The 13,565-nt window shown below is 38.9% G+C and overlaps 1 protein-coding gene across 1 annotated transcript in view; it reads right to left on the bottom strand.

The window, feature by feature from the left end:
• The window catches only part of LOC150080904 (uncharacterized), a 256,611-nt gene that overhangs the window by 189,341 nt on the left and 53,705 nt on the right, over positions 1-13,565 (bottom strand). Inside the window, exon 4 of the mRNA XM_090380849.1 lies at positions 5,262-5,513. Within this exon, the coding sequence (XP_090236975.1) occupies positions 5,262-5,513 (252 nt within the window). The remainder of the gene's footprint in view (positions 1-5,261; positions 5,514-13,565) is intronic.

The following is a 13,565-nucleotide window of genomic DNA, read 5'->3' as shown; positions in this document are numbered from 1 at the left end:
ACAGCACATGACCCCCACACACTTCAAATCTCTGGCCCCGATACAATGTACACCCGCGGAGATGGGAGAAATCCCAGGAGCCGTTAGACACTAACATACCTTATACCTTATACCTGCAAAGTGATCGAGGTTCCTTCAAAGGACCATGACTCCCACAAAAAAGCAAGTCGCTCAAAGTCTTGATTATAGCATAACTGCATATACTCATTGGATCGCCTAGTCAGAGACAGATGTCAGCCTAATCATGTCAGAAGAGATGACCAAATAATTGCACATGTCATCCTCAGAGAATTAATGATAATGGCAAAATTAATTACCATAAGAAATTGATGTAGCGGTTCTAAACGGACAACCCTCATTTTCAGAAATGCAGTAGAGCAAGAGCGAAGATGGCCAAAACAGACAAGCTACAATTTGAAAACTAAAAGATCGCATATTCCATGAAAACAAATAAACTTAGCCAATCAGTTGCAATCGATCACTGCGATGATGGAACAAATGCTGCCTTTTTCTTATCAAAAGTTGATTAGGAGTCTACACTGTTAATGTTTGAGCGTGTGGAAACCGCTGAAGTGAAATTCAATGATTAGTTGAGATACAATCCCTTCGACCTTCATAACTTTCCCAGGTCCCGTCTCAGAGAGGCTTTGCAGAAGATGTTTAATAACGTAGTGTCAAATTCACTTCCTTTACCTAAAGAAGTTTCCTGTGACGACTGCAGAATAAGAATTTGCACCGCTGGATGTGGTGTAACATCCAGTCTCCGCCCTTCTACCACTTGTCTAGGCTTTCTCCGCGAATGAGTGGCCACTTCATTAGTACATTTATCCTTTTCATGAAACGGCGAACTTCTTCAGTAATAGCGTGATATTCGTACCATGGGATAAAAATACAAGGGCGGATAAGTAGGGATGCGATATGTTTGACGCAATTCTTGTAAGAGAATAAGTAAGACGAAAGATTTAAGTGACTTTGAAGTGGCATGGTATTCAACGCGAGAGGGGTCGGTATGAGTATTTCGGACACTGCAACCCTGTTGGAGTTTTCACATACGACTATGGTGTGGGGAATGCTTTCTTGGTGTACATTGGGCCTGATACCAGTGGAGCAACATTTGGATGGCACTGGTTTTCTGGAAATTATTTCCGTCACCGCACACTTCATGGCTGCAGTGGCTCCATCTACAAATGAGTTTTATCAATAAGTTATGTACCACACCACAGAATTAGAATTAAACAGAACTAGTTCCAGGATCATAAAGAGAGAGTTCAACCTACTGCTACGCCTCTCCTGTTATCAGATCTAAATCCAACTGAACACCTTTTTGATGAGGTAGAACGAGCGTATTGAACGAAGGAAATGAGATTTGCAATTATCGAATTTGCAATCCTGGGACACAAATTAGTCAACATGGATCAGCAACGCTGTGATACGCCCTCCACTTCACTGGGCCTTGCCATCACGAATTCAGGCTGTTCTGAAGGCTAAAGAAGGATCAACTTGCCATTAGGTAGATTCACCTAATAAAGTGGACACTGTGGGACACCTAATTAGAGACTCGCGCTGATTGTTGATCAATAATTTATTTCACAGTGCACTTAACCTTCGTAAAGAAAACATTAACCACCATAGACCTCGCATTTGATGAAATTTACCTTGTTACTTTCCATTGACAACTATCTTACTTAGTTTTTAATAAGCAGGGTCATCCATCTACGATAACTTCAATAAATAAGGATCGCCTAAAAGGAGATCCTCAACACAAGCAGAACTCTGTGACATTTTTCGGTAATAGCAACGAACTTGTCACTGTGGAGGATCCTTCCTGATATTCATACGTGTTTGTCATCCACGATGGGAATTTTTATGACATTTAAACCTTGGAAGATTTTTTGCTGCCATCTTGAGGGGAAATAAATCTAAAAAGCTTAAGATTCATATATGCATACACTGTATACTTGAACAACTTTTCTTTCTTTATTCTGTTTTCTTTATAAGCGTTAATTTTATTTAGTAATTGGAATCAGATTGCGGGGAAGAATTTCTGTAGGCCACTTCTAGCCCTCGCGGATAGCAAGTGGTTATAATCAGTGTCATCTCACACCATGCGAAAAAGGCCTAGTTCGAATCGTATCGATGAAACGAAGAATTCACATGCTTTTTTTCACAGCGTAACTGAGTTTGTCGGCCTCAGGTTGCGAGGTTTTATCTTTCCAGAAAATATTCAGGTTTCTTCTTCAAACAAAAGAGTAAACTCTCCAGAGAATTCACACGATAAATAATCAGCAACATAATCTGTTTTCTTTTCTCGGACAAGTTGAAATAAAAAATATTTGCTTTGTTGTACCACAAGGAACACTACCAAGAAAACAAAGTATGTCTACCCGAATATTATTTGAAGACGTTAGATAGAACAATATCATATAACCAATTTTGAAATGCGAATTGATCAAATCACAAGAAAAAAACGGACCTTCTAACCTCATGGACGATAAGTAGAGTCAGAATCGATTTCTCTTTATTTGCAAACTGCTACTTTCCTTTCAGTTGTGTTCTCCATTATCTTTAAGCTACTTTCACAATTCCAGATTGCTGTCAACGATGACCCAGTTATACTGTTGAACAGACTCGCAGAACATTAAAAAAACAAAGCAAAATATCATTGTATGCCTTTGAGAAGTATTTATCCTCTCATTCAGTTTTTAAAACAAACCTAGTACTGCAATTCTGGTTGATCTGATGGTATAAGGATAGTTTTATCTGATAGTAGTTTTTTTTGAAACAGTCACTTTGATATCATCCACTGTACCCACAATTCCCATGAAGCATGACTGAATTTCTAAGCAATCCAAATTTACGTTATTGTTATTGGGTTTTAATGAGCATCGGCAACTAAGACCATGTTGCCCCTTTTGTATTGTCTGTAAATTGCATATGTTCTGAGGTCGGTTTTCTGTTTTGCTGGACGAAAAACCCCATTTTCCGGGGGGAAAAAACACTCTACCCTCGCCTGAAACCGAATAACTCAGCCGTTATGAAAAAGATCCATAAAATCCAAAAAGACCCATAAAAATCGTCATTGACAAGATTTAGACTCAGGTCTTTACCACCCGGTGTGATGAGGATGACGATTCTACCAACGAGGGCTATAAAATTACGTGATGAATCATCAGCATACTAACTACTGCTTTTGTGACATTATGATATACCTAAAACAGTACCTATTGGACTGGACTGTGAGGAATCTTTGGTATCCAATTATGCTTCAGCAAACATATATATCTAATAATGAGTAGCTGAGCTGTCTTACTTCTAAAGCGAATAATCATCATCTAGAGAGATCCAAAATATTGCTGTATGAAAGCTTTTGCAGCTGCCTTCGAAAATCTTCCTCCTTTGGACAACTTTATCTTCAATATTCTTGCATTAATAGCTTCTTTCCCATTTTCTTATCATTCTCAAAACAATACAAAATGTAACGAAATAACCGTGACTAACGTTCTGGAGGAGAGCCTTTGCTAATTAGTGAGGATTACTTAAATTCCGTTTTATGCAGGGGCAAATATTTATAAAGTTATTGAATAACTTCATTATGCGTCGTTTCAAGATACGAGACGGATCTCTCACCTTTAGACATCTTTAACGTTTACCTGAAAACTGAAATAAAGATTCTTTTAAGCCAACAAACAAGGTATGGTGAGGAGCAGTAATTGGTCACAATTACATGCTAAGCAGGTGAGGAAACAGTAAAAGATGCTCTACTTTCACAGATACGGCTTCAGCTAATACTGCCCTCGGCCATTCCATTATGAACTCTTTGAAAAGAAGGAGCTTTCCTCCTTTGCAACCAAAGCCCTTTCTGTGTACACATTTTTTCTTTCTCGTTAAGTAAATATTATTCAATGAGCCAAGTGAATGAATTTAATCAGCAAACAAAAGTGATACAAAAGCTGTTTTTGTATCATACACCAAACCTGTTTCCCTTTGTTCACTGAGCAAGTTTATTTAGTGCAACGTCTCCCAATTCTTTTTGATATAATTTTAAAGATTACTCGACAAAGCTGACAATGTATAATAAGATAAATCTACTGAGGCTATGTAAGCATTATATTTTTAGCGTCTTTCCAAATCAACACGGGACTAATTAGTTTATTTTTTCAGAGAATATCCGTAACTGTATTTTTTTAACTTACTTTTTTTTGCGTTGTGTAAATAAAATGAGAGTGGGAAGTACGCGAGCCTCTTCCTGGATATTTAGCGCGGGTGTAGAAAATCAAAACACGTTAAATTTATTATACTACGAATTAAATAATAATATAGATTAATTCTCTATCACTATTGCAACTTATTAAAAATTGTTCAACCGATTCTGTTAGTTAGCATTGGAAATGAAATATCTTCAACAGAACTTTTCATGGGCCAATGTCCATTAGTCAATGTTTGTCTTAATATTGGTAAAGAAAACATAAAATTACATATTAAGATATATATCACTAACTGATAATGAAATTTGGGATGAAATCAGAAGAAAGAGCCGATATGACAGATTGTACAGCAGAGCCAACACCACGGGTGACGTATTGATCCAGGACTATCCCAAGGATGGTAATTAACCATACACAATACCACCACCACCACCACAAAAATGCAATTTCATTGAGTCCGCTCAGTGAAATGACGTGCACAGCGCAAGTATAATTAACTCTTCTGGAAAACAAAAAAAAAAAAAATAATAAATCGGGGCGCGTATGTGAGTATGAATCGCCCGCGCTCGCGAGCGAGAGAAAGAGAGAGAAGGAACAACTTTAACAATAACCAGATCGTAATGAGTTTGCTAAATGACGCTTACCAAAAATAACGCAATTTTCTGGATCCTGCAGAGATCTTCGTGACATTAATCCGTCGCCTTCTGACAAAAGACAGGATAATGGAGGATAGAAAGTTGCGATGGTGATAAAGAAGACGCTAAGTTTCGGGGTGATGTGCATCATCATCGTGTCTAAAAGAAGAACAACTCACCCGAAAGAGCAGAGAAGTCGCTCTTTAATTATGGTCCAATCATACCTCGCGTAACTTTCAAGAAAAAAATGAATTTTGTCTCTTCCACTTCCTCATTATCTCGCTCTCTTTTTCGTGTACTCTTTTTACCGTCATCTCTCTCTCTCTCTCTCTCTCTCTCTCTCTCTCTCTCTCTCTCTCTCTCTCTCTTTTCCAAAATCATGCAGAGTTTTTCTTAAGCACAGAAACTGCCCGTTACTCACCCTCTTCATCCTCATACACGATGGCAACAGTCTTCCAGTTCCTGGAGAGAATCAAGTCCGCATACGCCTTGCTGAGTGCCCTCACGTCGGGATAAAGGTTCACAGAAAATTGGCCAACGAGTTCCCTGAAGTCCCACTGGATTTTTAAGTAAGGAAACTGTAAGGCATGAGATGTAGATTCCACTAAGGCACTGGTGACTAACGACGTGGGTCCAAACATTGCCATTACTTCGTCATCTAGCATGATGCACACTGAAAAAGATAACAGAACTCCTCTTAGAAAAATATAAAGTTCACCATCAATTTTTCTACAAGAATACATAGAATCTGCCATCTCCCATGCCATTTTGCTATAGAAGGCAAGAAAACTAAATTCATCTACAGAACTAATTTCAATGTTTATATGATTGACAGTAATTGAAAATCAGGCTCCAATTTAGTTTGAATTTGTGTCATGGAGTATACTCACGTGAATAAATGCCATACTGTTATTTAATATCATAACGGGTCGGATCTAAGAGGGGGTGGATACAGCGATCACACCTGCTAGATCCGCCATTGTGAGAGATAGAATTAAAAAAGGTTGTCACCGAAAAGGAAGTTTATTGATCCACTTGGATAATTTTAAAGGATATCCGGCGGTATACTGGCTTGGATCAACTTGCCTTGTACATTTGCTTTCTTAATCAGTAATGACTCGATAAAGATATTCAAGTCGCCTACGAAAAACAGAAAATATAAACTGAAAATCACAACGAAGGTGCGGTAACTTGACCATAATTTTCCACAGCTAACTTAAAATCGCAAATTAAAATTAAGAAAGTCAAGCAACAACAGAAACTCCAAGTGGGATATATAGTACGGTTATTAGACGTCCCTCCTGCTTTTAATTTAAAAAAGAAAGAAAGAAAGAAACATCCAGGCAAACACTGTTCAAATTAGCATCCATCATTCACACAACATACTGAAAAGAGGGTGGACACGAGCCCAACCTACAAGTCATTTACTACAGGCAGCTGGTCTCAGTGAGCACGTTGTGAATACAGTGTATGATTTTGTTTTAATTGACTTTAAGAACATTTAATTACGTATTAATTTTCAAGTCTGTCTTATAAGATATTGTTTAATTATTAAGAAAATGAATACGTGAATTAAAATTGCGCATTAATTTCATACATCATTATTCACGCTGATCTTAGGCATTCTCTTAAGCATTTTCGTATGATTTCTGTGCATTTTTTTTATTTTATTTTTAACGCGGGATACATATAACCACTAATGACAAAGTAATATCAGAAATGAGCACGCGCACATAATAAATATCTAATTTTATCAAAGTTATTCATTCAACCTTTCTATATTTGGGATCATTCTGTTTTCAAAAAACTCACCATAATTTTTATTACCTTCGTTGATTCCATTTTAACCATTCAATCTTTGGAGAAACTGGGCACACTAACTATTGCCAAAACAACTGAATGATACAGTCGCACGTGCAATAGAGATGTGACCCGTAAAGTTAGACGAACAGACAGCGACTATTGTGGAAAGCGTCCGAATAAACAAAATTACAAACACGCTTTGTGTTTGTCTCAACGGTATTGACAAGATCCGCTAATTGAGTTGACAGACTGGAAAATTAGATTCATCAGAGAATTCGGGCTGTAAGTGAAGGGGCCGTGACAACTATTATTCTCACATGGTCCGGGAAGGCATTCAAAGAATGGCCAATAATGGCTATTTTGTTTGGACCAGCGATGTTAATAGATTTCGTTAAGAGTGGGTGAAAGAAAAGATGGGAAACAGAGACAGGCGAAATCAGCCTATCGAATTAACGACGTGTTCTCTTTGTACGAGAATGTTATACATTGCAGATCGTGGACACGAGAATCTTTCTTGAAAAATTCGCTGTCCGTGTGTTCAATTACATCCAAATAGCAGGAATGACAGACATCAAAGATAGTGACATCTAAGGAAAGTGTCCAGTGACCTTCTCAAGAAAATGTCTCTCTTTTTTTTTTTTTTTAATCAAACCGAACGTTTTCACTCGTCTCAAATGCTCCCTCTGCCAACACGATACATAAAGAAGCGCAAAGATAGGCCAGAAGCCCCCACGTGCCGAGACAGTGGGCACCAGATGGCAGAGACACGCTAAAGGATCTCTCTCTAGTGGCAAAGCGGTTGGTGTCTACATTATGGTGTGCGCGAATGCTTCGACGAAAACTCGCTCGCCAGACGCTAAACTGATATCACCCCCGTAACTGTATCGTGTGTAAGTGAGAGCCTGGGAAGAGTGAAATTGGTTGCTTGTGTCAGCTGGCACTTACTTGACTTTCTTTTCTCCGGTAGGAAATCCACTGTCTAGGTTGACACGCACGTACGTGTAATTGTCTCGGATCCGCTGGAAAAGAGCATTGGCAAGAAGACAACGCGAACAGTGAATATTAAATCTAGAACGTTGTGGTGCACGCGCATCCCGCTAGTACCATAAAAATATATAATGAAAACAAAAACAAAAAAAAAACCCCGACTGTTCGAAATATTCAGTTTGACACGATTCACAATTGACACGATGGTTGATGCTTATTAATGGTTGACCATACGTATCACTATTTCCTGTGAGCCAATTGCACGTGTACCAAGGCATATTTTTCGTAATTAGAGTTATTTGTCCTTATTCTGGAAAAACACCCAAGTTTCGCAACAACAGTTTTGATTCGTCCCGCCTTTCTTCTTCATATTATTCTTGAAACGTGTGCAAGAATCCCAAGTAGAAGTGTAACAGGATTTGGGCGAGGCATCTTCTGAATCTATATTAAGAGCGCCGCATTTATTTTCGAAGCTTCAGCGAAAGAAATGTTTAGCTGCCTTGTATATGTAAAGAAGCGAAAGGAATCCTCAAGAGGCATCGCAAACTCAAACAAAATAAAGCCGTGTTTATTACTTTATACCACCAACACCTCGGGCGAAACAGTATCTTCACCGGCTTCTCTTTAAGGAAAACATGTTTTCCCTTTTATCGCTGTTCCAACAGATGCAATTCAGTTTGTTGCTGTAGACAGAAGACCGATATGGCTTCAAACATGCGAATCTCTGTCTCTAAGCAACAGCCAATAACTGTAAATGTAAGCTCGCCACAGAATGGTAGTGTCCTTCTAGATCGTAGTATCTCCAAATATCTCCTCTTCGTCAATAACAGCCTGAGGAGAAATCAGATTGCCTGGAACGTATGCAACACTGCGCTGTTTGTTCCATCTATTTAAATTGAGAGAGACAGGCAGATAGATGAAGAGAGAGAAAGTTCAATATTTTGTTGGTAAATAGCTATGCTGGACTTCTTGCCTACCATGAAACGAAGTACGCAGTCAACAGGAGTTCACAGAAGAAAAATTCTATCTACAATTTTGCTGGAAGTTGAAAAGAGGGACGGAGAATGAGCTCCAGCTCATTGATGAAACGCCACAGGACATTGATTCGTTTGCGACGTTCTCAGTGGAGTTCCATGACCATCTTCAGACTGCCGAATATCATTACATAAATAAAAAGTCTACGGAATTAATATTTATTTCTACCGATCCCAAAATCGCCATATTTTATTAATGTGGCTTTCGACATTCTTTGACGACCACCCTCTATATTTGCGAATTTCTCCGTTATCTAAAACTACTGTTTCATCCATCAAAGTTGTGAATGTCCTTCCAGTTAAGTGGAGAACTACGTCAACGCTTTACGTCAGAGCACGTTTTCTTCTACGTCAGAAACTCCATTAGAAAAGTGCAGTTGTTATAGGAACCGAGGAAAGACTAAATAGTTTATAGAATTTCAAACTCTCTTCATCCAATGATGCCATACCATCACTTTACCTTTTATTATTTTTTTAAAGACACGCTCTTTACGTAAGGGAAAAGGGCACGGCCGTTATTCTGGGCGAAGAGAAAACGCTCACCCTTCCATAGATTTCCGATATGTCCCAGAACGCCAGCGGAGCGTTGCAAAAGAAAACATAAGTTGCGTGTCTCGAAGGAGAGCTGAAGAAAGTTTTCTCGATGGATTGCCCATCAATCTGTCTGTCAGCAAAGCTATGAGACTAGAAAGAGGGGTCGAAGAGGGGCTGGTAATGTGCACCAGCATGGTGAACACAATCGAGCCTTCTAGTAGCCTGACAGGTATAAATACGAGGGGTGATGCACAATGAGTCATGCAGGTAAACGGAGAGATAAACCTCTCCAGGGTTTGGAGAGTGGTGTGGGGAGGGGAAGCTTCCTTGCTGTGAGAAAGTTCTTTGGAGCGAAGTTTTGATAGAACAGTTTTATGGGTTTCGCCTCGCGTCACCACCCTGGGTGTCGATTAATGGCAAATCAATACAGAAGGGAGGATTAGATTTATTCGAAGACAAGCTTCGGAATTCCTGGAGAAACTGTGTTTGGTGGGAAGTGAAAATGAAGAATGAAGCAGTGGTTAGAAAAAGTCATTTGTCAAATGTCTTTCACGAGACGATATGCATTACCACTTATAAGTATAAGAAACTGCTGTAGTTTTATATGGAGGACTGAAATTTCCAGGTGGAATATCGTGTATTCCACACTTCCTCTTCTGAATCCTGCATCCGAGGACCCTCATGCTAAAACTACGAAGAAACTTCAATTTTCGGTATCGAACCCTGGAAACAACTATTCGTCCGTTATTTCCGATAGTTGTCGATCGGGAAGTTAATTTCAAATTAATATGAGCTTTGGGTGCCTTATTTCTTAATCCTGCCTCGCGCAAATATTTTCATCTTCCAACTTTCTTACCAAGTCCGCAGTTTTCATTCATCCAAGTGTTTTCGGCGTACAGTTGACGTCACCGACGGATGACCATAAAACCTCTTTATGAGCAATATTCTCATCCTCGCTCATGAATTTACAGAATAAAAGAAAATGATGATAAGCTAACGTAATGCAACCTCTGGGAATTCCCATTCTTCCAATAAGTCATTGGAAAGGATTACTGTTAGATTTAGACGGCACGATAAGGAAACAAATGCAGCACTGCTATAATAACAATAAAGTGCAGTTGCAGTCGCTTTGAATTCAACTGTTTTCCCTGTAAGTGGAGTTCTAAACATGTGGACTCAACAAAAGCAAACACATTTTATTTATGTGAGGAATTCTGTTCCTCGCTCTCACAGCTTTGGTCAGTTTCGCCAACCACCTCCCCCCTTTGTGGAGTTCGGGCCAGGGCACTACTCCGACTGCCTAGCTCTAGTTCCACCGCTGAGCTGAATTATATTGAAAAATAAAAGTATTTCATGCAATACTCAGGAAACCCAAGACTTTCTTAATTTACACTACATAAATGAGTGGGGGAAAACAATCACCCAACCAATGCGATCTTCTGATGGCAAGAATTGAAAGAGTGAGTGACACATCAACGCATTTCAAGATAATTAACACCGTGAGAATATACGCTGTCTATTAAACATTTGCCCGCCTACGGCCAGGTATGGACTCTATAAGGCTTCTGAAAGTTGCAGGAGGGCGTGTTATGGCATATCCCAGGTTTGAGTCACGTAGATCTGCGATAGACTGTTGCGGAGGATCCAAACTGCGGATCTGTTGATCCACGAAATTCCAGAGATGTTCTATGGGATTCATATCCCGGGATATGAATCCCATAGAACAACCCAGGTTCTGCCACATCATTCTGCTGGAACACACCGGTGTCATCTGGAAAAACAGTAATCATGAAGGGGTGTATCTGATCAACAACAATAGTTTTTAGCATTCAGAGCACAGTCTAGGAATATGAGGGCTCCAAGAAATTTCCAGAAAAACATCCCCATATCAAAACATTGCCTGTTTCTTCTGAATCAGTCCATTGAAGTGATTCATCTCCACCGTTTGTCGCTTTACCCTCCATCTACCATCCACACAGTAACAGGAGGCGTGATTAATCTGAAAAGGCGACTTTTATCTAGGGGTGTAGGGTACGTCAATGGTCCAATGAGTCCGTTCAGATGGAAACTTTAGGCGTTTTTGGAGATGGGTGGCCACAAGCATTGGTACCTTGATCGGGCGTCTACTCCAGAAGTCCATACCGAGGAGGGAAATCCTGAGATATGGATTGGACGAAATGCTTCTGCTACGATTGGCAGTCATGGCAAAATTCGAGCGAATAGTACGGCTAGAAATTACTGCGTATTCTGAACCTCTTTAGAACGAATGAAATTCTAAACAATATGGAACAAAACGCTTCTTAACGAATTTGGAATAAAGAATAGTATGCAGTAGGCAGATAAGAGTGGTTCAATAAAATATATGAATAAAACAAAACTAATTCTCTGCATTGGAGTGCGTAGGAACTGGGGAAATAAATGGGGAAACTGCAGAAACCATAAAAGTGGGAGAGAAGATAGAAAGATAAAGTGAGGAAAGGCATGTGATAAACTATACAATGAGTTTATGGAAATTTGTGTAGTTTTCTGTAAAATTTTTCACTCTTATAATTGCTTTCATTTATAATAGTTGTAATTACAATAACTATGAATATTTTCGTTATTTATTCCCTCCTTTTACACGTAGAGCACAAAGAATACAAAACAGAATTAATTTTTGAATGATGCATCAACTGTAAGCTCTTCAATTTGATTCTTTAAATTGGAATTCGAAAACTAACAAAATGCACATTGGGTGAATTTACTTTTAGTGTCTTTTGTTCATAATTCATCTTTTCTTAGTTCTGTCTTTATTTGAAGTAATTCTTTCCAATAGTTGGCAGGCTATTGCCATCATCATCATCGTATAATTTCTGGCTGTTTCTTTGACGCAGTTATGCCTTTTTATCTTCGCATTCACTCAATTTTATTTGCATGTTTCGTCCATTAAAATTTTACGTTCATTTTTTGTGTGTCCGAAATGTCTGCCGATCACATCCCAGTCATTTACGACATGCCAGAAGGCAACTACGCCGAGTTCATCTCTGTTCAGCTTGTGAGGAGGAAAATTTCCAATATTTCCGAAATTAACTGCTCGTTCTGTGTTGATGACAAGCGATCATTGCCATCGGATTACCAACAGACTCCAAATTGAACGAATTTATCTTGGAATTTGATACGCCGCTATTATAGACGTCAGAACTGGAAATGCACCTTCGATACTAATGTGAAGATTTAGGATACAACCCTTGTTACGAGGAGTGCCAGAAAATAAAGAGAAAGTGTGAAGTTACAAGATATAGATAGAGCTAAATTACACGAGCAAGAAACGGATACAGATCTTAATGGACTCCATCAAGAAAACTTTCTGTACGAAGAATACATTGTGAAAGATTTTCAGAACTGGCAAAAAGACCAACTGGAATCGCTTTAAAATTCGGACCATTTGTAGAATTCTAACGAGGACCAGTTGCTGTATTTTCTTAGCCAACTGCGGTCCTCGTGAATGTCAGGCAATTTTTGCATTTTTCAATGCAACATGATTTCAAGTGACCAGTTTATTAGGTGCATACATAGTCAGGTAGTGAGGGAATGTGAAAATAAGCGAGAGAACAGCTGACAGCGCTACCTAAGTTACTTTGAATGTAGTATGACAGTCAGCGTCAGATGCACCAGTACAAGTACCACAGATTCTGCAGCCCTACTGTTCTCCTTCAACTTACTTGAATATACTCCATCAAAATTTTCTAAACTGCCTTTTATTGCTGTTAATCTACCCAACTAATGCATACATTTGTGTACGTCTATACCACCACTTTACATCTGGTGGAAAGTTTTGGAGTATCTCACCCTCCCCGTTCAAAGAGTCTCTGAAGAGTCTACTACGAATTGAGGACGGTTACACCAGACAGAAGTCAATTTTCTTTCTCTTCAAAGAGAGAATATAAAAATTTTCTCCCGATAATTCTGACATAATAATTATAAGTGTAAACGAACTGAACACTATTTGTTAAATTTGCTTATTCCAGCAAAGAATTATCACGCAAACATCCATGATGAAAGCATAAGATTCCATTATCAAAGATGTGCAATAAATGGGAATTAGAATCCATTTCGCAGAATCTGTTTCTACACCATTTCTGAATGCAAATCGATCTTTTATGTACACAGACACAAAAAACAACAACAACAACAACCCAGATATCATTTTTATTACTGTTGAAGAACAGTCGTTAGCCAAACGATTCCCTATTTTCGTCTGCTTTATTAATGCGCTACGTAAAGTAGGGAAATGCAAGATCTCGTGGTATGTGTGTGTGTACAAAATCCATTTGGTGCGTTTGGCCGCCCAGACGACAGAATAGTGTTACCTTGTAAGAGCAGCGAGA

The sequence above is a fragment of the Mastigoproctus giganteus genome, chromosome 9 (assembly GCF_048544385.1).
Source record: "Mastigoproctus giganteus isolate SK-2022 chromosome 9, ASM4854438v1, whole genome shotgun sequence".
NCBI classification, from domain to species: Eukaryota; Metazoa; Arthropoda; class Arachnida; order Uropygi; family Thelyphonidae; genus Mastigoproctus; species Mastigoproctus giganteus.
Note: the sequence above shows the minus strand (reverse complement) of the source record. Positions and strands in the feature narration are given on the sequence as shown.